This window comes from Sparus aurata, chromosome 3 (assembly GCF_900880675.1).
Source record: "Sparus aurata chromosome 3, fSpaAur1.1, whole genome shotgun sequence".
Classification (NCBI taxonomy): domain Eukaryota; kingdom Metazoa; phylum Chordata; class Actinopteri; order Spariformes; family Sparidae; genus Sparus; species Sparus aurata.
The window spans coordinates 6,165,450-6,186,696 of NC_044189.1; the positions used below are offsets into that span (position 1 = coordinate 6,165,450).

At 45.2% G+C, this 21,247-nt stretch overlaps 1 protein-coding gene across 2 annotated transcripts in view; it reads left to right on the forward strand.

Moving 5' to 3' along the window:
• Positions 1-21,247, forward strand: part of pvrl2l (PVR cell adhesion molecule related 2 like) — a 322,935-nt gene that overhangs the window by 128,951 nt on the left and 172,737 nt on the right. For both annotated transcript variants that reach the window (XM_030411868.1, XM_030411869.1), the window contains exons 2-4: positions 3,885-3,997; positions 6,529-6,772; positions 19,624-19,917. In XM_030411868.1, coding sequence (XP_030267728.1) covers positions 3,885-3,997; positions 6,529-6,772; positions 19,624-19,917 — 651 coding nt within the window. The remainder of the gene's footprint in view (positions 1-3,884; positions 3,998-6,528; positions 6,773-19,623; positions 19,918-21,247) is intronic.

Genomic DNA, 21,247 nt, shown 5'->3' on the forward strand with positions numbered 1-21,247 from the left:
TCTGTTTCAAGTTTGCTTCACTGCAGCAAAACGTTCATTAAGTAAATTGTGGACATGTCGCTGCTAGATCTGTATATCAGTATCTCCTCCGCCCTCCCCCAGATTGTGTCACTTCTGGCTCCATAAAACCAAGATGGCGATGGTCTAGAGGCCTGGATTGACAGTCCGCTCCCAAGTAACTTCAAAAAAGATTGCATTCAAACTCCCCAAAGCTCAAGTGAAGTATGAATTACTGATTCCTCTCCAGTGTAAATACCAACTGATAAAGTTTAACAGCCCCGCAGTGTTCGCTCTGACGCTTGACCCGGCGAAATGGCCCACAAGTGTCGATGTCTTTGGCGAGCAGGGCGGGCCGTGAGAAGCGTAAGAAGTGAAACTCGTCTCGTCTCCTCTGAGCCATTCAGCTCGGCCCCGGCGGGTCTCTTTTGGAGTCGGGCTCTGAGGAAATGAATCATTTCTGATGTGATATCTCGTGCTCTCTGCTCCCTTTCCTTTCACTCGCTCAGTGTTCGAACTTCTCTCTCCTCGTATCTCTTTCATTTTGGCCATTTTGAAATTTCCCCTTCTCCGTGCCCTCCTTTTCATTCTTCTCGCCTCTCTCTGGTTTCCTCTTCCTTCCCTCCTCCAGTTTCACCCAACAGCTCCGTCGCCTTCAGTCTCTCTCTCTTTGCTTTAGTCGTTCCTTTAGTCGCTTTACTTTCTGAAACCTCCTTCCTGAGTTTCTTTGTGTCACTCTCTTATTCTGTTGCATTTATTTCTCTTCCATCTTCGTCTCCCTCTCTTTCTCGGGGCTCCTTTCACATGTCTTCCTGACGCCTTTCAGTCTTGAGCTCTTTTAGTCTTTTGACGACCACATCTTCTTCCTCCACCATCCTCTTCTTTTTCTCTCTCTCTCTCTCTCTGCTTTTATTATTTTTTTCCCCCAGAAGACTTTTCATTGACCACTGTGAATAACCCAGAGGTTTATTAGATTCATAGCTTTGGTGAGAGCGTCTGGTGTGTGTGTGTGTGTGTGTGTGTGTTTGTATTTAAGCTTCTTTATGAATAGTGGGAGTTGTGTGTTGATGTGTTTAATTAGGGGAAATTAATCCGCCTGTTTGTGCATGGGGGAAAGAAAAAAAAGAGAGAGAAGTAGCGGAATGTGATGGGAGGAGAAGCAAATAACAGAGAAGGAGATGAACTCTCGGTTCAACGCTGCTATTCTTGTGGATTCAAGCTGTGGAAAAACTCGTCTGACAGGCAGCAATCTGCGTTTGCGTGTTTGGCGTGTGTGTGCATGTTTGTCGTGCGTGTGTGTGTGCGTGTGCGTGCATGTGAATCCGTCTTACAGTAGGAATGGTTAACTGGTTTGACAGCCCATTGTGGTCCTCAGGGCAGCGACTGTGGTTCAATGACTGAGTCGGTCTCATATGCAGTTACTGCACAGCTAGATGCTCTGATTTATGCAAACATGCGCTCAGATGTACAGTAAATCACACGCACACACACACACACACACACACACACACACAAAGGACGTTAAGCATACATATGCTTTTTTGCGCACAGAATCCATTCCGGCACACATCAGCGGACACGTGGAAGCATGCGCGCCCTAAATCCCAAACAACCCAACAAACCCCCGGCAGCACACACACACACACACACACACGCACACACACACACACACACACAGAGACACACACACAGACATACACCATACAAACACACACGTTGGCCTCTTTGTTAGTGTAACTGTGTTTTACAGCTGATTTCCAGGCTAAACCCCGGCCTGCCCGTTCACCTCCATGCTGTGGCGTGTAACATATTGTCCTAATCAATCCCTCACACACTAAGAGGCTTTCTCTCTGGAACCACTCGGGGGGGTTGCGAGTGGTTAGCGAGCGCTTATCCCCCTTTTTCTTGTGTGGAGAGTTAGAGGCCGGCTCCCCTGCAAGAATTTTATCTTTGCAGGCGCAGGGGCTGGCGGGAGAGGGCAGGGAGTCGAGGGGGGAGAAAAGACCTTGGTAGGATTTGATCCCGGGTCGGCCGGCGGGGGGGTTCATGGCAGGGGTTTGGATCACAGCATGAGAGCCACAGAGAGAGAGAGAGAGAGCTAAAAAAAATGAGTCATTATATGTCGAGGCTACTAAAGTGAGCATCAGGAGATTTGGTGACTGGGCTCTTTGTCGCTCGCTGACTCTATCCAAGGCACGAACAATCGCAGACTCTAAAAATGTCACTGGAAGCTTCGTCTGGTTTCAGATGGAAGCCGCCGAACACGTCGCGGCGCTCCTGCTGCTGCTGCACTCGGACTGGATTGCATTAACGAAGGATTACGAGTTCTCAGTTCTGCTCTCTCTCTCTCTCTCTTTTTTTTTTTTTGTTTTTCTTACTCGTTCTGTTTGAGTCATTTTCTCTCTCTTTTCTCCGGCTCATGATTACAAGGATTACAAGTTCATTAAAGTTCATTAGTTTCAAGAAATGTAATACGGCAAATGCAATGCTGTAATTGCCGCCTCTGTATAGATAACTCCCTAATAAGGCACAACCGCGGCAATCCGTCTCACTGGTTTGAGTGCTGCTTGTTGACAACTAATGCAAATAAAAAGAGCCATCGCTAAGAGGCGAGGACAATTGACGTCTGCCGCTGATGTGCTTTTAATGAACACATTTTTCACAGGGCGGCGCACGAACCAGGCGAGGCTTCGGTGCACTTTGCTACCAAACGGTATCCAGGTGTGCTTTTGTAATCCTGTTGTTTAGCTGGATTCGTCCCGCTCAGAGTTTCCCGCAGCTCCTCAAATGCAAACTCGTCGTGGCTTCAGTTGAAAAGCCTCGAATGCATTTTCTGCTACATCAGTTTTATTTGTGCAATCCATCTGAGATTCAGAGGAAGCCGAGCTCTCCCGCGGAGTGTGTTTGAAGGCAGAGACCTGACAGAATTGGCACCAACACTGATTCCTTTTTGAGTTTAAAAAAAAACAAGGTATCACAACCGCACTGACATTTTTTTCAAGTTCAAAAGCACCTTGCGACGCGTGATTTGTGCCCGTGCTGCACACAGCAGATCGCAGAATGAGGGAGTCAAGAGAAGTCGTTCCACTTGTCCAATTTAAACTCTGTATTCTGAAACAGCCTGCGGGTCAGCGGGTGCCGCTCGGCTTTAACCGTCCTCCTTTAATCTCTGTTTAGATTGGAGCGGAGGGGGGCAGCTCTCCTGGCCTGTTGTCGGTGAACCCATGCTGACCGGCCGGGCTTCTCTCAACCGTGTTATTCATGCTCAGGCGAGGAGGAACAGGTGTCTGCAACTGAATTTGAATCAGATTAGAGAGGCGGCGCCGGAGCTGCCGTGGCGCTCCTGAAGGCTCGCCCCCTAGCGATGCCTCCTGGTAGACAAGCTTTTACCGTAATGAGGACGAGGCCTCGCTGAAGGAAGTTGGCGAAGGCTCCGCCTGAGGCTTGTCATCAAAGGCTCATGATTCCGTTTTTTTTTTTTTCTTTCTATTGAATGAAATCCTCTCTTTTTTTAAAATCCCCCCTCGTTGTCGTTCTCCCTCGTCTTCCGTCAGTTGTGTCTACAACCGTGTTTCGAATGGCCTTGAAGACATTAAGAGGGTTGATCTTCCCGTCTGACAGAAACAAGATGAGTGGGAGAGACAAACATTGATCACAGACATTTCGCTTGAGCAACAGAATCATAACGAGACGCTTCTGATGCTTCATTGTTCTCGCTGTCTCTTCCTCTCAATCGTCTCCCCATTAGTCTCTGTTTGTTCAAGTTTCTCATTGAGTTCAGACGCAAACAAACACGTTGAATTATTCAGACAATATTGTCTCAGCGGATGATGATGTCTAATCTCTCTCTCTCTCTCTTTCTTTGTCTCCTTCTCGCCTTCCTGCAGGTATCGGGGCTCAGAAAGTGCGAGTGGAAGAGGAGCTGGAGGCGTATCCCACGGAGTCCGTCGACCTCCGCTGCCAGTTCATCGACGGAGGAGGCCGCACCAAACTCACACAGGTGGGAACGACCGAAGGCAACAATCGCGAAGCTCAAAATGTCAAAGCAGTTGACGTGGTAGTTAAGCCTAATGGAGCGATTTCACGGGAAGGAGACGACTGGCGTGCTCCGAGGTCAAGAAGCTCAATCTCTCCCACATGACATTTTTCATGTGTAGGCGCAAACGTATTAAACTGCACAGTGTTTGTGTGCGTTTTAGAAACAGAAAACATTAAGTAAGTGCATTTCTCTCTGCCTGATTTTAAGCTTTTACGCTTGGCTGAGGTGGAAGAGTTGGTGTATCGATTCAAGCTAAATGTGACGAAGTGCGATGGGATCAAACTCAACAAATATATCAAGATGTACAGGGAGCATGTGACCTAAACGTCCACAGAAGAGATCACAAAATACTAGTCTTCCATAACCAGACCTGGACCAGAGGCCTGGCTGCAGCTGTTCACATTCTGGTTTAGCAGAAACAAACTCTCTGGCTTGATTGTACGTCTTTAAACCAATCACGGTCATTGTGCCCAGGACGCAGCGGCGGCGACCCTGCAGCGTGCCGTCGGGGGGGGGGGAACTCGCCCTCTCATTAAACTGGCTTCATCTGCACAGAAGAGAAGCTAACCGCTGATTGCTTGGAGGGATGGGACAAAATATCGATCTGGCGATAGACTCTATCACTTGCGGTACAATTACTGATTCACTGGGGCCAAATATCAATATTTTTCTATATGCTTCAGCCAGACAGATGTCCTGCTGCATCGTCAGATGATTGTCTTGATAATGTATCTATAATCCATTCAGGTATTGACTGCACAGACACCCAGCTTTAGTGAGATACCGTCTTTCCAGCAGTGGTTGATTCACATGTGAGAGTTATGTACCGAACAGCGATACGTATGTCGGTGCGGTGACCTTTTTCAGGAGAGTTAGGCCGACGTTCCAAGAAGATTTTGAAGTGATTATCAATATCAGTGTTTTAGATGTGCATTCATCCTGAGTTTAGCCTAGCTTAGCACAGACATAGCAGTGGCAGTGCCCCCTGACCACACTCAGCTGTCTGACGTCGACTCACAGCTCATTTCCTTTTCTACCTGATCTTACCCGACGGAGATCCGAGCGCACACACAAAACACAAAAAATACAAACTTTTTGACTATTCTGACGTCAATTTGTTCTATCAAGCCCCGGATGGGAGCTCATCTGACACACCCGGGCTGCTCTGATGCATCACACACCATGTAGGCTAAAGCTAAGTGCTACGAGTCGTTTGCTGGTTCAGTTTGATCCAGATCTGACGTGTCCTCCCTCTGAGCCGTGTGTGGAATCGATAGGCAATTTGTTCAAATATGAAAACTGGTACTGCAGACGGGATAAATTGCCCTCCGTCATAGTTTCTCTCCAATTTCCAGCTAACGAGGGAGCACCATCCGCTAATTTGCGCTGACGTCTGGGTCACAATCTGTCTTCCTCTCTGCAACCTTCAACCCCGTCTGCTCTCTCGCTCCCTTTCCTCCAGACGTCATACATTTAATAGATGTTTGCTAAATGTGTATTGATGGACTTTATTCCCTCTCCTTCCTCGTCTACCACTTTAAGCCGGCAGTTTGTATTTAACACTGTCACTTTGAAAACTGAGGAGAAAGGAAAAATCAATTTGCAATAACATCACAGGAGTGTCCCTTGCGGTAGAGTCTCATAAAACCATAGCAGATATCAATAAACTTTCACAGATCGGGAATCTTAAGAAGAGAACCCTGTGAGAGGCTTTTCTGATACATTGTGAGAGTGTGAAAGGCCACAAATTCAATCGTGCAATAAATCCTCAGCTCCTTAATCAGACAGCTTTAATTGAGTTTAACATTTTGCTCCTAAAAGTGAAATTATTGCAGGTGTCGGTGAAGACGGAACAGCGCAGACATCAGCTCTTGTTCTGAGTGATGATAGAAATTATGCCAACATGATTTTTAAATGTCATTTGGCAGCAATGTATTAACACTCTGTTCATCAACGATGAGGAGAAAGAAGACGGATCACGCTGGTGTTCTGACAGCGACGGAGAGTTTCGTAGTCCGCTAAACATTTCTGGAGCCTCGCAGCAAAAGCAGCGTCGCAGCTTTCTCCTGAACAACTGAAGAAACTCGGGTCTTCTTTTAAACGAAAGTAACAAATTTAAAGTAATCATGAAATTGCTTCGTACGGCTTGTTCAGCGTAACCGAAGTCTGCTGAAACCCCAAGATCACAAATTGAGAGAGAGACAAAATCTGCACCCACCCTGCACAGCGGAGCTCGTGCACCCACTCCAGATGGAGTGCATGCTAATGTTGTTAGCCTGTCAGCTAGAGCGACAATTTTGGGTTTTAAAAAAAAGGGTGTAAATATGTTCTGTTTTGAAACACGTCCCCGTCTTCCTCAGTTGTTTAGGAGAATGCTGCAATGCTGATTCGTTCTGTGACGCTCCAGAAATGTTTTGTGAAACTCATATTTGAAAAGTTGTGTTTTGGTGCCTAGCAACAGACCGTGACCTCTGGTTCAACTGTCTCTCCAGGTGTCTTGGATATGGGAACCCATCGATGGTCAGAGGGACAACATCGCCGTGTACCACCCAACCTATGGACAGAGTTTCCCCAACTTGTCCTTCAAGGACCGAGTTGTCTTCCTCCAGAACAGTCTGGAGAACCCGTCCATTAGGATTTCTAACCTAAGGATGTCCGACGCCGGCCGCTACACCTGCGAGTACGCCACCTACCCTTCCGGAAACGAACAAGGGACGACCACCCTCATCATGCTTGGTGAGTAGAGAGGTCATGTGTCTGTGCCAAAAGCCAAAGTTCAACAGTGTTTTAACTGCTCTGCAAAAGAGGACGATGCTTCAAAACTGACTTTCCAAAGCTGTTCTGCTGCGTCAGCATCTCCCAAGCCATCAGCTTATTGCTTCTTCTTATAAAAGAGGTTCCCATCGGACCCAAAGAGTAAGAAGAAGCAATTTTAAAGCTTTTGACGAGTATTTCTCAGGTTGATTCAACAATGAAATCGGGTGAGAGAGATGTAAATAAAGATGTGGTGCTGCATGTAAAGCATCAGCCTCTGTAGTGTATAGACACACTGTTCATGTGTTGCTGTGATGTGAACAGTGGAAGCTAATAGTTTAAGCGAGGCACAACCACAGGACAAGAGGAAGGAGTTTTAAAAAGGGTGGAACTTTTTGAGGAAAGGTTAAACGAGTTGTTGAAGGAAAAGTGGAGATCCATGTGAGAATAATTTGACTCAGAGCGGCGCCCTCCAGTGGTTGTTTGGTTTGACATGCATGCCAATGTGAAGGACGCATGTGGGAAGTGATAGTTATATCCTGTGAATATCTATTTTTATATGTGAAGGGAGCAGAAATAAGACTTTAGGCTGCAAGTCAGCCTCATTTTAAGATTACCTGAACAGGTAGAGATGGAGAGGGTTGGAGTTGGACGCAGCACAGCAGCGTTAAAGGCTTTTAATCAGGAAAATAACACAGCAGATTTTAAAATCCTGTTCTTAGTCCACTTGCTTTCACACCATAAATGAACAGCACCACAGTCTGTTTGAAAAGAGGGATCCTCCTTCTCAAGCGGTCCCCCAAACTAATCGCACTAACTGGGAAAATGCCCCATTAAAGCAGGTTCTATGTGAACGGACCCTGAATAAACGAATGGATTGAAGCTTAATTGGCGAAGTTTCAGGAGCAGGACCACACCTCAACAGCGCCATCTTCCGCATTCCTATAAATAACCACCTGACCCTCTCCTCTGCTTCGCTCTCGTATTCTGCGCCGCCCCCCTCCACCCCATTTCTCTCTCCCTGTTTCTTCTTTCCTTCCTCTCCTTCGTAGATCCATGAGGGGGTCCGTCGCTGCCCGGGTGCGGCGGCGGATTCTCTACAAGAATCCCCACAACGCACTCGAAGAACTCAAAAGAACCAAGATCTTCGACGTTTTGTTTTCTTTTCATTATTAATAAATCATTTAAACGCATCTCGTTGACTGTGTGGTCCTTGCTAGTGAAATGATTGTTAACACGATATCTCACCCAGGTTTCTACATGCATCTAAATGAATGATGGTCTGCCATCAGCTGTTTATGGTTGTGGATGAATTGCATTTAGAATGGATTTACTATACATATTATGTAAATGTATATGTAGGGTCACTTGCTATATGGCTCCTATAATGACTGGAGGAAGTGTGTTTGCTGGTGTGTTTAGTGCGAGAGTGATTTGGAGCGGTGAGCTCTGCAGGTAACGAGCGAGAGTCCCTTTTTGCTGTTGACCTCGTTGGCTTGCTTACACAACATTGTGTTGTACGTTACGTTGTCCTGATGAGGGGCTCAGCACGAACGCCGTTTAATAGATGCTCATCAGACGTTGACCTTTACCACGGGAACTTGTCATTTTGTTGTCGTCTGCGTCCACAAGCGCACCAACGAGCCGACCACTTGTGTGCGACCTTCGTGACATGTTTGAATTTCACTTTAATTAGAGACGGGTCTGTTTTGGCCAAAGGACTGGATTAATTACTTTTTTTGAGGACCCTCACTGTGATGATAAGATGGAGGTGATTAACATAATCTCACCGTGGACTGTTCCTGCGCATATAAATGTACCTGGTGACACAACAGCTTATCTTCGTTCTTTTATGTTGATTTAGTTTCTGTGTAAACTTGGTGGCAGTGGGGGAGCGACGGGGGATGATTGAAGGAGTTCTACAGCATGTAATAATAACCTGCTTTAATGAAATAACCCTCGGTACAAGACTGTAGACACCTGATAGCTTCTATTCTCTGCACAGCCTTTAACACTGTAGTAGATATGGTGATGACATTTCTGTGTGTTCATTTGATTTATATCCCTAAAATCAATAGTAAACTAAGCTCAAAGGTCAATAAACCCCAACAAACGATAAAAGTAATTAAATCATATCCCAGATGCAAAAAACGGACACGTTTCATCAAATCTTATTGAATAAAAACACAAAACATTTTGATCCAAATGATTTCTAAATGTAGAATTATGAGCAAAATATTTATTAGCACACCTTAACTTATTTGAATCATGTACATACTTTATTTTTTGACATGTGCTAACTTTGATTAGAAGAATACAAAGAAATTTAGATATGACATATAGAAATATTTCCCCAGGAGTGACGGAGGATGTTTGGGTTCGCTGTTGTCTGAATATTGTGCGAGGGGAAGCCTGCAGAGTCAGTCTTTAAAAACCTTGATTTAAAAGTAATTTAATATGTAATCAGCATGTGTTGAGATACTTTAGACACCTGGCGGACTCATACAGACAGACTGCAGTAGAATCGGTCCTCCAGTGTTTGGTATTTTTGCCGATTGTGATTTTATTTTTCAGAAATACCTTCAAATACTCAAAACTTCTGACTATTTCCCTCACAAACACACGCCTGCCTCTCTGCTCCCCTCCCACTGCTGACCGACTCCACCACATGTTGTCGGGATGTTTTGCACCAAACCAAATGTAACACAATGACGTCATCTCGGGGTGGGCGGTGCGCCGGGGCGGGCGGTTCACGTTCGGGGGGAAACTGTGTGAATATTAAGCCTTGTTTAAAGCTGATTGAACAACCACAGCTGTAGGTTGGATGCGGGGGAACTGTTTGTCAAGTTTTTGCTCAACTGGTTCTGTTTTTAATGTTACGTGAAACCGTGATTCTTCCTGTGTGGTTTGTTCTTGCTGTATGTAAATGTACTAATGTACAACACCAGTGACGCACCATTACTTAACCTCCATTAATATTCTTTTGGTTTTTCTATAAATGCTCCAGAGATACCTCCTACATCTTGTCTAACTTTGAGGCGAAGCTTTGATTTTCTGTACTACCGTGATACGATACCATCTCCGCCAAACACACACAAAACAAATACCGTGGCGTCGATTTTTAGATCGCATCACCCGACCCTCACATCATCAAGAACATGCAAAGTCATGGAGTGGAAGGCTTTCTGCTGCAACGATATGGAACATGCTCACTCTTCTGGTTGTTTTCCAGTCGAGGTCAGTTTTCACAGGGTTGATCCTCAGATATCACCGGGCTGGACCACCACAACAACACAGCCAGAACACCCCAGAGTGTGTAATGTGGAGAATTCCTCAAAGTGACTTCACTGTCTTGATTTTTGAAAGTGAGTGGATGTTTAGTTGCTGTTAGCAGCTGACGCATCCTGTTTGTAATCGGAGACAGCTGGTGTTATTCATCCACCCACATGTCCTCCCGGTTGCACTCCCGTTGCAGAAGGAATCAGCCGCCTGGTGTCTTCCTCTCGCAGCGAAACCGCGCTGAGGAGACCTCGTGCTCCAATTTGAATTACAATCATTCCCTCACCATGCTCGCAGTATATGGCCCATAGCATCAGTGCTCGTACGATAACGAGCTCATACATTAAGAGCTACTATCGTAGTGGAAGGCTCAGGGGACGAAATGCAGATTACACATTTTGAACTGAAGCAGTGCATTTGCTGAAGTCTTATCCTGTTCGGTTTAATGCAAATCTATCTGATGCTTTCTCCCTTTTTAATTTTTTTCAGTGTCAGGATGAAACAACGAGAGATGTTCGAGCCTGTTTTTTTTTGGTGTGCAATTTCATAACATTTTATTGATTTGGTCCTGGTGCAATTAGAGGACGAATCAAAAGAATTGGATTTCTGACAGAACTAGAAACATGCCGACACACATCGAGACGCTGTGTAGTTATTGTGCGACTGCCTCGAATGGGGGTCTGGGGATTCCTTTACCTGCTCGACTCTCATGTGAGTCACTGTGGAGACGCTCAACGATAAGGTCGATTACAGAACTCCAGTTGTTACAAGGGGTCAAATCTCAGATTGTCAGGTTCATGGACGAACCTCTGATGGAGGAAGAAAAAAGCTGAAAAGCGCTGGTGTGACAATGCAGTTCATAGTCCAAGTGTTTTGGAGTTTTGACTTCTTCAGAATTGTTCGCCTCTCCGTGCACCTTGGAAGTGGGTGAAGTTGCGCCAGAAATCCCCGCACTGCTACCCTAGTTGTTGCAGCCAGTTTGGTTCATTAAAAGAAGTGTTTTACAATTCCTTTTGTGTTCCCCCAGCTGGGCCAGTAACATTTCCCCCAGTAGCTTTTTTTTTAACAAGTAAACCTTCACACAACAATACAAAATCCACCCTGGAAGCTACTCTCACAGAGAGCGGAGCACACAGGAGAAGCAGAACTTGGCTGCAATGCTGAAAAAACACAGAGAGATATTCTGGCGGGCTTGCAGTTGGATGTGGGCTAAGCCTCCTAAACTGCTTCTGCTGGCACCGAACAGGAGCAGACTGGGAAATACCTGCTGGAACGCTCCCCGACTCGCCTTTTGTCTGGAGATGCATGCGGTGCCAAGCTCTCTGGGATTGATTCTGGAGAACTAAGTGTCTCAAAGTCACTGGAAGGCAGTCATATTTCTACCTTATTGGATATAGAATCCATATGAGCCAATCACATTAGACCTTATCGAATCCGCAACTGCTGGCAGCCAATCATATTACAACTTATTGGATCTAGAACCACCAGCACCCCAATGATATCACAACTTATTTAAGTATGAATACATAATGCCGACAGCCAATTGTATTATAACTTATTGGATACAGCTCCACCACCAGCCAATCTTATTACCACTTATTGGGGTGTGAATAAAGAATCACTCACTTGGCAGTGAATGATATCATATAGTGTTGGATGGGGACCATACAAAATGAATGGTAGCAAATTACACTTTATCTTACCGGGCATAGTGTGGCCAGCAGGACAGGAATACAATTGCAGGTGGGGGGAGAGTGGAGGAGAGTGGAGGCCTGTTGGAAGTGTTGTTGAGCCCCGCGAGTGAAAAATGGTGCTCATTGTTTTGAATTTGAAAAGAGAGACGGTGAGAGTCCAGAGGTTTAGAGGAGAGGACCGCAGAGTGGAGGGTCACTGGCTGGAGTCCACGGATCAGCAGAGGGGATAAGTGGAGGAGTGAAGTGAAGCTCCTCAAAACCTTCCTCTTTTCTTTTTTTTGTGTCGGGGAAAGTTAACTTTCCCGAAGCCCGACGAGAGAGGCAACAGGCGGGCAATAAAATGAGGGAACAGCCATCTAGCCACTAAATTGAAATTCAGATTAGCCACAAGCTATAACCTGATTGCATATTATATTCTTGTCCTTTTTTTTTTAAGGCACACATTATGCTTTTTCTGGAAAATGACAATATTGTAGTTACTGACTGATTAAAAAAGAAAGAGGGCTGAAGAAAAACCCAGTGTCGTCACATGCATCATATCCTTTTTAACACACGCTGAACTGTGCAAAGACAAAATATTGAATGTTTTAACTCATCAGCTTCATTTATTATTGAAAATATATGCTTTTTTACTAGAGGCTCTCCTTCATAACTCCCCGTGGTGTAAACTAGTACGAATATAGTGAGTCACGCTTGTGTCCTTCCTTTAAACATTTTAACTCAAGAACTGTTCCGCTTTCTGGCAGTTTATTGCAACATATTTTGTATCGTATTGTTTCGTGTCGTATTGTTTCGTATCAGATCGTATCGTATCTTATCGTATTGTATCGTATAGTATCATGTCGTATCGTGTCATATCGTATAGTATCATGTCGTATCGTGTCGTATCGTTTCGTGTCGTATTGTTTCGTGTCGTATTGTTTCGTATCAGATCGTATCGTATCTTATCGTATTGTATCGTATCGTATCGTATCGTATCGTGTCGTATCGTGTCATATCGTATAGTATCATGTCGTATCGTGTCGTATCGTTTCGTGTCGTATTGTTTCGTGTCGTATTGTTTCGTATCAGATCGTATCGTATCTTATCGTATTGTATCGTATCTTGGGATTCCCTCCCTAAACTTTAGAATGCTGTTTGTTTTGATTAAAGATTTATGTGCGGGGAAATGACCTCATGATGTAAATTGCAGCTTGCCTGTCTTGAATTTGGTTGAATGCCATCTTGGTTATGCCAGTCAGACGAGGAGAAGTTAAATCAAGTGTTTTTTACACCTTTAGCCATCTCGATAGCCTCGTCAGCAAACTTTCCCAATTGGCATCCGCAATCTAATGACTGATTAAATGAAATACTGCCATTCATACTCTTTCAATTTTAATTTGGAATTAAGGATTAACAGGATTTATTGTGATTTAAATCAGCTAATGAGACTTTTTTCTGCCTCTGGTGCAGCTCTGCGTCTGAGAAATACGTGTTATTCCAGCTGCATTGATTCCAGCCACAGAACGCAAGAATAAATGCTCTCCTCGTCCTCGCCGTCTGCCGTTCAGGCGTTCCTATTTAAAACATTATGACCCTGATAGCTCCAGTGAGCAGCCAGCAGTCAGATGCCGTTGCACTGGGCAGTTCCCAGGTGAGAAAACGCGTAAGAGCGAAAAACAGGGTCTCGCTCTCAAGAAATGATGTGTGCAAAGCAAACAATCCCTGGAAGAATATAGGTTAAACAAGACAAAACAATCCCTTTTGGACTACTAGAGCAGTGTGCTGTGCACTTCAGGTTGCAGCCCTGATGACAAATCAAGGCCGGTGTTTGTTTAGTATATTTTTTTTGTGTTTTTTCCGAAACCATCCTCATTAAACTGGGATATCATGACTTCCAGAGGTGGTAAGGAGACAGGAAAAGATAACAAAACAAGTATAGAGCCATTCCACACACTGAAAATGTGTCACTCAGCAGATACACCGAAACTATTATAACAAATGCTGCTGAACCTGGGCGAATTGGAACAGCATCTGCAATTCTTTGTGTTGCTGAGCTGTTGATAACAGAGGTGAGAGAAAAATATAAAAGACGGATGCCTTTGAGCCCACATTTGCCCTCAAATCGTAGCTCTGAATCAGCCAGCGTACACTTAAACGCGGCAGTATAAAGGGTTGAAATGCGACGCCTCAAGGTGCTTTTTGCATCTGTGTTTAGAGGCAAGTCTGAGCTCGGTTTAGAAGTCAAACGGATGTGTTTGCAGCTTTTAGTTTTTGCAGAACAAAAGTGGGTTTGGAGGGCATTCTTTATTAATTAGTTGTCCTATTTTAGGCACTTAGCGGGTGCTATCAATCTTAAATTTGCAACATTAGTCTGAAGCTTAAATAAATGCTTTTTGTCAACACTTCTAGCAGCCAATAATGAGTTGTCAAAACAACACACACAACAGAATAATTGCAGTATAAACCAATTCCTGTGTTCCTTGAATATTCATGTATTGTTAACAGTCGAGGAGACGTAGAGAGCCAAACAGATGTTTTCCCCTACAATGTCTGGAAATATTCAGCCGCAGAGTGTCAAGCTGAGAGACGATGTTTACAAACCTGGGCAGCTGGTGAGACATGAATTCCAAAAATGTAACAACATCCAGAAGACTTTATTGATTTTTGGCTAATGTATGCAGCAACGTAGAACATTTGAAAAATAAAGAAATAAATAAAAACATCACTTGGCTGCTTTCAGGGTACAACGTTGAATAAATCCATGTTTGGAGCGGGAGGAGGAAAACCCTGATATGTTCCACGAGTCAGTGCTGCTGAATCCAGATGTATCTGCTCTGCAGCATCAGGTTCTGTGCTCCCAGGCAGCGTTTTGTTGAAAACACAGCTGATCACTGGTGACAGACTGCAGTCGATATGAGTGCTTCGGAGCATTTCTTTTTTATTTCTGTGTTGCACAACAAGTTGTTTAAGCGCAGGATTAAAATGATCTACGGCTCTAGAGAGTAAATGGAGGAAATTTCAAAATATACTGCTGGAGGACGTGTTGATGGATGGCATTGACAGACAGGGTCAGTGTATGGACATATCAATGAGCAGCACATCAGAGGTCGCTCAAAAGTAGTTTTTTGATGGATTAGATATCAGGACTGAGGCCCTGTATCTATAATGTAGGGTTTCTTGCCTGGAGAGAAGTCGTGTCAGGGCGCTGGGATAAAGCGTTTGTGCAAGAGACAAAACGTAGCATGCTGGTTTTGATGAGTTTTTGATGAGCTTTTGATTTGATCACTCTTGCTACAGTAGGTCGCTAACTTAATGCTGCGTTAACAGAGGGTTGACGACGCCACCAAGAACAAGATAACTACAAGCTTACAACACGACCAACACTCAGCACCGACACTTCAGAGTTCAGTCAATCTACTCCTACATAAGGCTCTTTCTGTCTCTGTGCATTGTAACATTTTAATTAACAGAGACATACACAACCAGCTATTGTCTTTGTTACCAGCTTGATTGGGGATGAATCCCACCCAATCTAAGGTTTGATTGGTTGGCAGACAAAGACTGACGATACCAGCGCCTTCCTCAAAAGTTCTGATATTTTCAACAAAGAGCGCTCGGAGTAGCTTCAGAGAAACGTCGGAGTGCTTCTTCTCTCTGCTGCTGCACGCTGCAGCTCTCTCCTCGTTGGGACCGGAAGATGCTAGCGCTATAAAAAACCCACCGTATGGAAACAGTGCCTGAGAGCTCCAGCCATGCTAGCAGCTCTTTGACGCTTTTTTTGATTATGCTGCTGCACTCCAGACAGCTCGGAACTCTAAATAATGACAGACGTCCTTTGAGAAATGAGCACAAAAGAGCAGTGGTGGTGTCGTGTGTGAGGGGCAGTGGCAAAAAAATGAAAAGGACATCAGATGTATGGAGAGTGGGCACTTGTTCATGTCTTATCCACCATAGGGGACATCCAAGAGGGCTCTTCTGTAGTGTTTTCTTGAACACGGGGGCACAAATTGAAGCTGGAGCACTTGTCTGACGTCACACAACAATGGCGGCACACACTGCTGAGGGTCCATCAAGCAGCCTCTTTAGTTTTTGAGGTATGTGGTCATGAAGAACAGTGCCGGTGACCTGGCGCTAAATGAAAGGTCCCGGAAACATGAACGGAACATCAACATGAAACTAGTTGCACATTTTACTAAAACAAAACAATGTAAAACCTCGTGGTGTTGCTGGAGGAAACGTCAGGCGATCACCAGTGTTGGCAGCGCCCTCGCCCTCTGGGGACTTTGTATGTTTGGCAATCCATCCATTAGTTGTTTGGATTTGTGACTAAAACACAGATAGCTTCAAATGGTTCGACACAGATTGCTATAAACAGGTTCAAGGGAAGCGTGCAGTGACACAACCTAGATAGGAGATGCTTCTGGGTCAACATTGGTTGATTTAAGGATAAAGTGGGTCAGTTAAGGCACTAGCAGGGGGGCTTTGGTCCAAAAATGGCTTGTCTCTGACCGCACACATGTAAAATATATGCAGCATTTGGATTCTGAGCCAAGATCAACAAACAAGCTTGTTATCTGATTTAGAGCCGGGTCTTCGGTGTGGCTGTGGTCTGGCCCAGTTCTGCACACGGCTAAATTGTTGTCCTTGCAGCCAGATTGTAAGAGCTCCACTGTTACTGAGCGACAGAATGTGAGCCAGATATAAGTAATAATATGGGTCAGCGCTGGGCTTCTCCTAATTTGCTTTCTCGGGTGTCCGGTTGGTTTCACCGCGAACTCGTGTGACGATGACAGATGTCGGCTGTCCTGTGTGGATGCCACCTTAATTCAGCAACAGCCGGCTTCTCACTCGGTTACAAATCTTCACACTTGGCGGGTACTCCCAAATGTTTATGATTCAAACTGGCAATCTTCCAGTCACAGGCCTTGTTCTGGAACTACTGCCAAGGTGAGAAGAAAGACAGCCTGAGAGGAGTCTCAGGTTCAAGTCAGGGCAAGTGTTTGCCTCGCCGAATGGTCCCCACCAACCACAGGGACCATGTGTCACAGCAAATGTCTCTCTGAAGGAGGGGAAGGCAAATGTTCTGGAATAAAGTCTAATCGTTTCCAGAGTGAAAACGATATCTCCATATTGTAATCTACAAATGTGAGTGGGAGTTTTGGAGGAGTTTATAACTGGAATAGTTCTGTTCACGGTCCTTTCGGCTCAGCACTCGTCAAAATGCAATTTGAATACTTAGTTAGGAAAACATGTGGCGCGTATGACTGCTACAGGAAAGTGTTCACCTTTTAAGAGCTCGGTTTCGTAAATCAAACACGTCTCATGCAGTCAACAGTGTTTGGAAACATTACTGTAATGCATTTTTCCTGTCTCGCTGTCAGTCTCTGGCATTCAGCCTGTTGATATTACCACACGGGGGTGGTGTGGGTGGTGTTGGTGGTGTGGGGGTGTGCGGGGGAGGGTTGAAGTGTTTATTCAGCTCCGTTAACATGGCTTCCCGCTTGCCTTGTAATTACTCTGTACTCAGGATGCCTCAGACCGATGTGAGGAGGAGCAGCGGGCTCAATTGGATGCGGTGTCACGAAACACATCAGGGATGGATACTCCGGACTTGTTAGATCAATATAAACCCCGTCTGCCTCTGTTTTACCCCTCCTCCTTTCTGTTTACGTCTGATTCACCTCCTCTGTCCTCTTCTGTTTTGCTTTATCTCCTTTACGTCCGATCTCTCTCCTCTCTTGTCTATCTCGCCTTGTTTCGTCTAAGCTCTACATGCCTGTTCCTGCTCTTTGTTTTTGCGGTCTCATCTGATGGTATCTTCAGGACAGTCAACATGGAAGATCTTTTTAGTGGGAATGGGCGTGCACATCGTTATCTGTATTTGTATCTGTTGATGACGGATCTCAGTCATCGAGGTCATGGTAATTCTAAGTGCTGTATCGTAGGCAACTAGGGGAGTCCGGGTGTGAATGGTTGTTAAGCTGTCTGGGGAGGGAACTCAGTACTGCATTGTAGGAGGGCGATATGTAACGTCATCGGCCACCTCCTCTGCTCAAAGATGGCCGTTCCAGTTTGCCACGAGATGGATTCTTTCTTATCACCCACCTACAATGCGGTTGGAGAGAGCTCCCTCCCCGGACAGCTTAACAACCATCCAGCTCAGTTTTGACCGAAAGTACGATCTCTTCCTAAACACAACCAGTATTTTGTGCGCCTAAACCTAACCAAACTGTTGTGCAGCAAGCTTTTATTTTGAAAGTCTGGCATTGAAGATTGATGGGCTGAGCATCACAGTAAGATGGAAACAGAGTAGACGGAGGGAGTTGATGCAACAAAGCTAATGAGTTACGATAGTTGTCTACATTTTCAACCCTGCTTCCTGTTTTCTTTCAGACACCCACTGTAGATGATTTGATACTTGTTGTGGACTTCTCATTCTGAACTTGATGCGAAACATTTGTGTCTTTGAAAGGCTGCTGTGATGAAACTAAGACCTTCGGCAGACTCATTCTAGTCACATCTGTGTTTTTAAGATCTTAATGAAAAACACTGAGTAAAGCTAAAGGTTAATGATACACCTCGCATTTTTTCGGCTCTGTTTTGTTGGTTGCTTGGAGTCTCACTTGTGAATCTTCAACCCTTTTTAAAAAATTAATGGAAATATAAACATTGATTTCGGTCCCTTAGAACCAAAGAGCGAGGACTGCTCTCTAGAGGCATTTAGTGAAAAAAGGAAATTTGCCAAATAAAACACAGACAAACCAATTTCTCCGCTGTGAGAAGCCTCAATAAACCAGCAGGGGATGCACTGGGAAAAAAAACAGTGTTTACAATAATTGCCTGACTTTTTCCTTATTAGTAAAATCTTTCAATTCCAGTCTATTACTGTCACATTACACATACAGCTGCCTACGACACACTGAAGGGCATTTCAGGGGAAAGTTACCAAATCACACCCTGCAGTCCAGGACTGTGTAACACATGTTTAAGAGGAGTGGGTAAATTACAACACTTGACATCACAAAATAAATGAACTCACTGACATTTACACATTGATTGATAGTGCGTCATTGGTTGGGTTTTTTCCCCTTTAAGAGCAGAAGGACATTTTTCATGGAACATTGCCACTTTGTAAGCTAAGTCCGGTTTGATTTAACAAAGCTAACGTGACGGGAGAAGGAAGTGCAGGGGTTTTTTTCCCATCGCTGTGATAATGTGAGAGCCTCCAGACTGTTTGCTGTTTCACTTTATTTGGGGGGTTTTCCAGCAAAACATTCTGAGTCGATGAAGCTCCCTCAAAACCTGCTGGCTGATGTTAAAGACGCTAAATATTTGAGGGTCTGTTTCACTTTCTTCCCTTAAAAGTTTTTAAGTTTGCAAGATTTTCCCAAGTACTTGAGGGATGAGCTTTGTCCTGGATTATTCTAAAAGCACACCAGCTGTCATTAAACCGTGGAAAAACATATATTAATGGGATTAAAACAGTCTAATGCTCTACAACGCCTTAAATTTAGCTACTGTAAGCCTTTTTTTTTTTTAGGATCTCGCCGTACGTACTCTGTCTCTGTGATGTTGCGTGGCCCGGGGTCACACCGGAGGGCTCCCTCGCTCTCCGAGTTTCATTACAGCCTCAGCAGGATGCCGCGGTGCATATTCACAACAGACTGATTGAACCGCCTCCTCCTCTGTTCTCTCCCTGCCTCACCTATGATGTCTCTTTTTTTCATCTTCCTCCCTCTGCTTCCATTTTTCATTGTTCTGTGCCCCCCCGGTCCACCTCTTGTTTCCATCCCTATCTGCTGACTTTCTCTCTACCTCTCTTGTCTCCGTCTGACATTTAATGCTGCTGTTTCTCTCCCTCTCTCTCTCTCTCTCCAGCCAAGCCTAAGAACTCGGCCAACGTAGTGACGGTCCAGGCCGGCTCCAAGTCGGTGGTGGTGGCCCAGTGCGAGGCGGCGGACGGCAAACCGGCAGCCACCATCAAGTGGCTGACGCAGGTCGGAGGCAACCACTCAACCAGCACCATGAACGGGCCGGACGGCACGGTGACCGTGCGCAGCGATTACCGGCTGGTTCCCACGCCGGCGGATGACGGCAGGGAGTTGACCTGCATGGTGGAGCAGAGGACGCAGGAGCGGCCGTGGGCGCTCTCCGTGAGGCTGTCTGTGGAATGTAAGGACGACACACATGCAGACTCATTCATCTTCTGGTCCAATTACATTTTGGGTTTCTGCTCGAATAGGTTGGACATGCATCAATCAGTCCTTGTACTGTCCGGTGTTGCGGCGCCGTATTACCCCTCCTGACTCTTGGAGGTGTGTTTTCTATGGTTTTCTGTGGTTCTGTTTGTGCCGACAAGAACCTGAATAACACAACTGAAGGAAAGGAAAAAAAAAAAAATAAAAAGCATACTAGATCACCTTTAGTAATTACACTGGGAAATTCATGCATAGCCTGGAGGGAAAGTTAAATCATGTGTCATGGGTCCAACCAAGGATACAACTAACTGGATGAATAACTTGGCTGGATCCAAAAGCACCAACTGCCAACAACTTCACGCACAGATCGGTGAGCCTGCAGGCCTTTACTTTGGCTGTCACCTGCACACATGTCACGGCTCATAGACACATTACACGTTGCGCAGATTGGCAAGTATAAAAAGCAGCAGCTCTCATTTAAATCCAACCGGTGTGACGGCAATGATGATGAGATGATACTTTAATATGTTATCGTGCCGCTCTTTCTCCACACTCCCCTTCTGAAGCTCCTCTAATGATCCCAATGACAAAGAACATCTGGCCTCCTCGCCGTAACTTCTGAAAACACACTTTCATTTTTATTTGCGTAGATGAGACACTGTGTGAGTAGCGCAGGAATACAACCAACCATAAAAGTCAGTGTTTTCTGTAATGGATGGCGGTGTGAAGGCCTCTGTGTGTGTGTGTGTGTGTGTGTGTGTGTGTGTGTGTGTGTGTGTGTGCGTGCGTGTGTGTGTGTGTGTGTACGGTGTGGCAGCCCTGCAGAGCGCCGTACGTGACCGTGGTGTAAACAACGAGCACAATGAAACTGATTGCCACGTTATAAATTTTTCACTCCCAGTGTTTTATGTACTACCATTTAATGTATTATGTAGGCAGCTCACTATACAGCCAACTAGGTGGACTTTCCTCCAGGGGAATTCTGTCAGGGGCCAAGCTTTAAACCAGACCTGTTCCTTTGGCTTAAGTTAGTTTAAACCTTTTTTTCACCTAGTATATGTTTTCTAGTCTGGGGTGGTTGTCGGCTCCGGCTCCGGCTTCGACGGCTGTGATGAAAACACAAAACCTGGGTGGACACGCACCTTGCATTAAAGGAAAGGCCACAAGCTCGATCACATTTTTCCATTCCTGTCCAGTTTGAAAGAGAGACTGAAGTAAAAGTTATTAAGAAGTGAGAACCGTTACATTGTCACTAGCTTCCGAATCCTAGCCGGCTGTCTGACTGGTTCAGCTCTCAGCAGAGA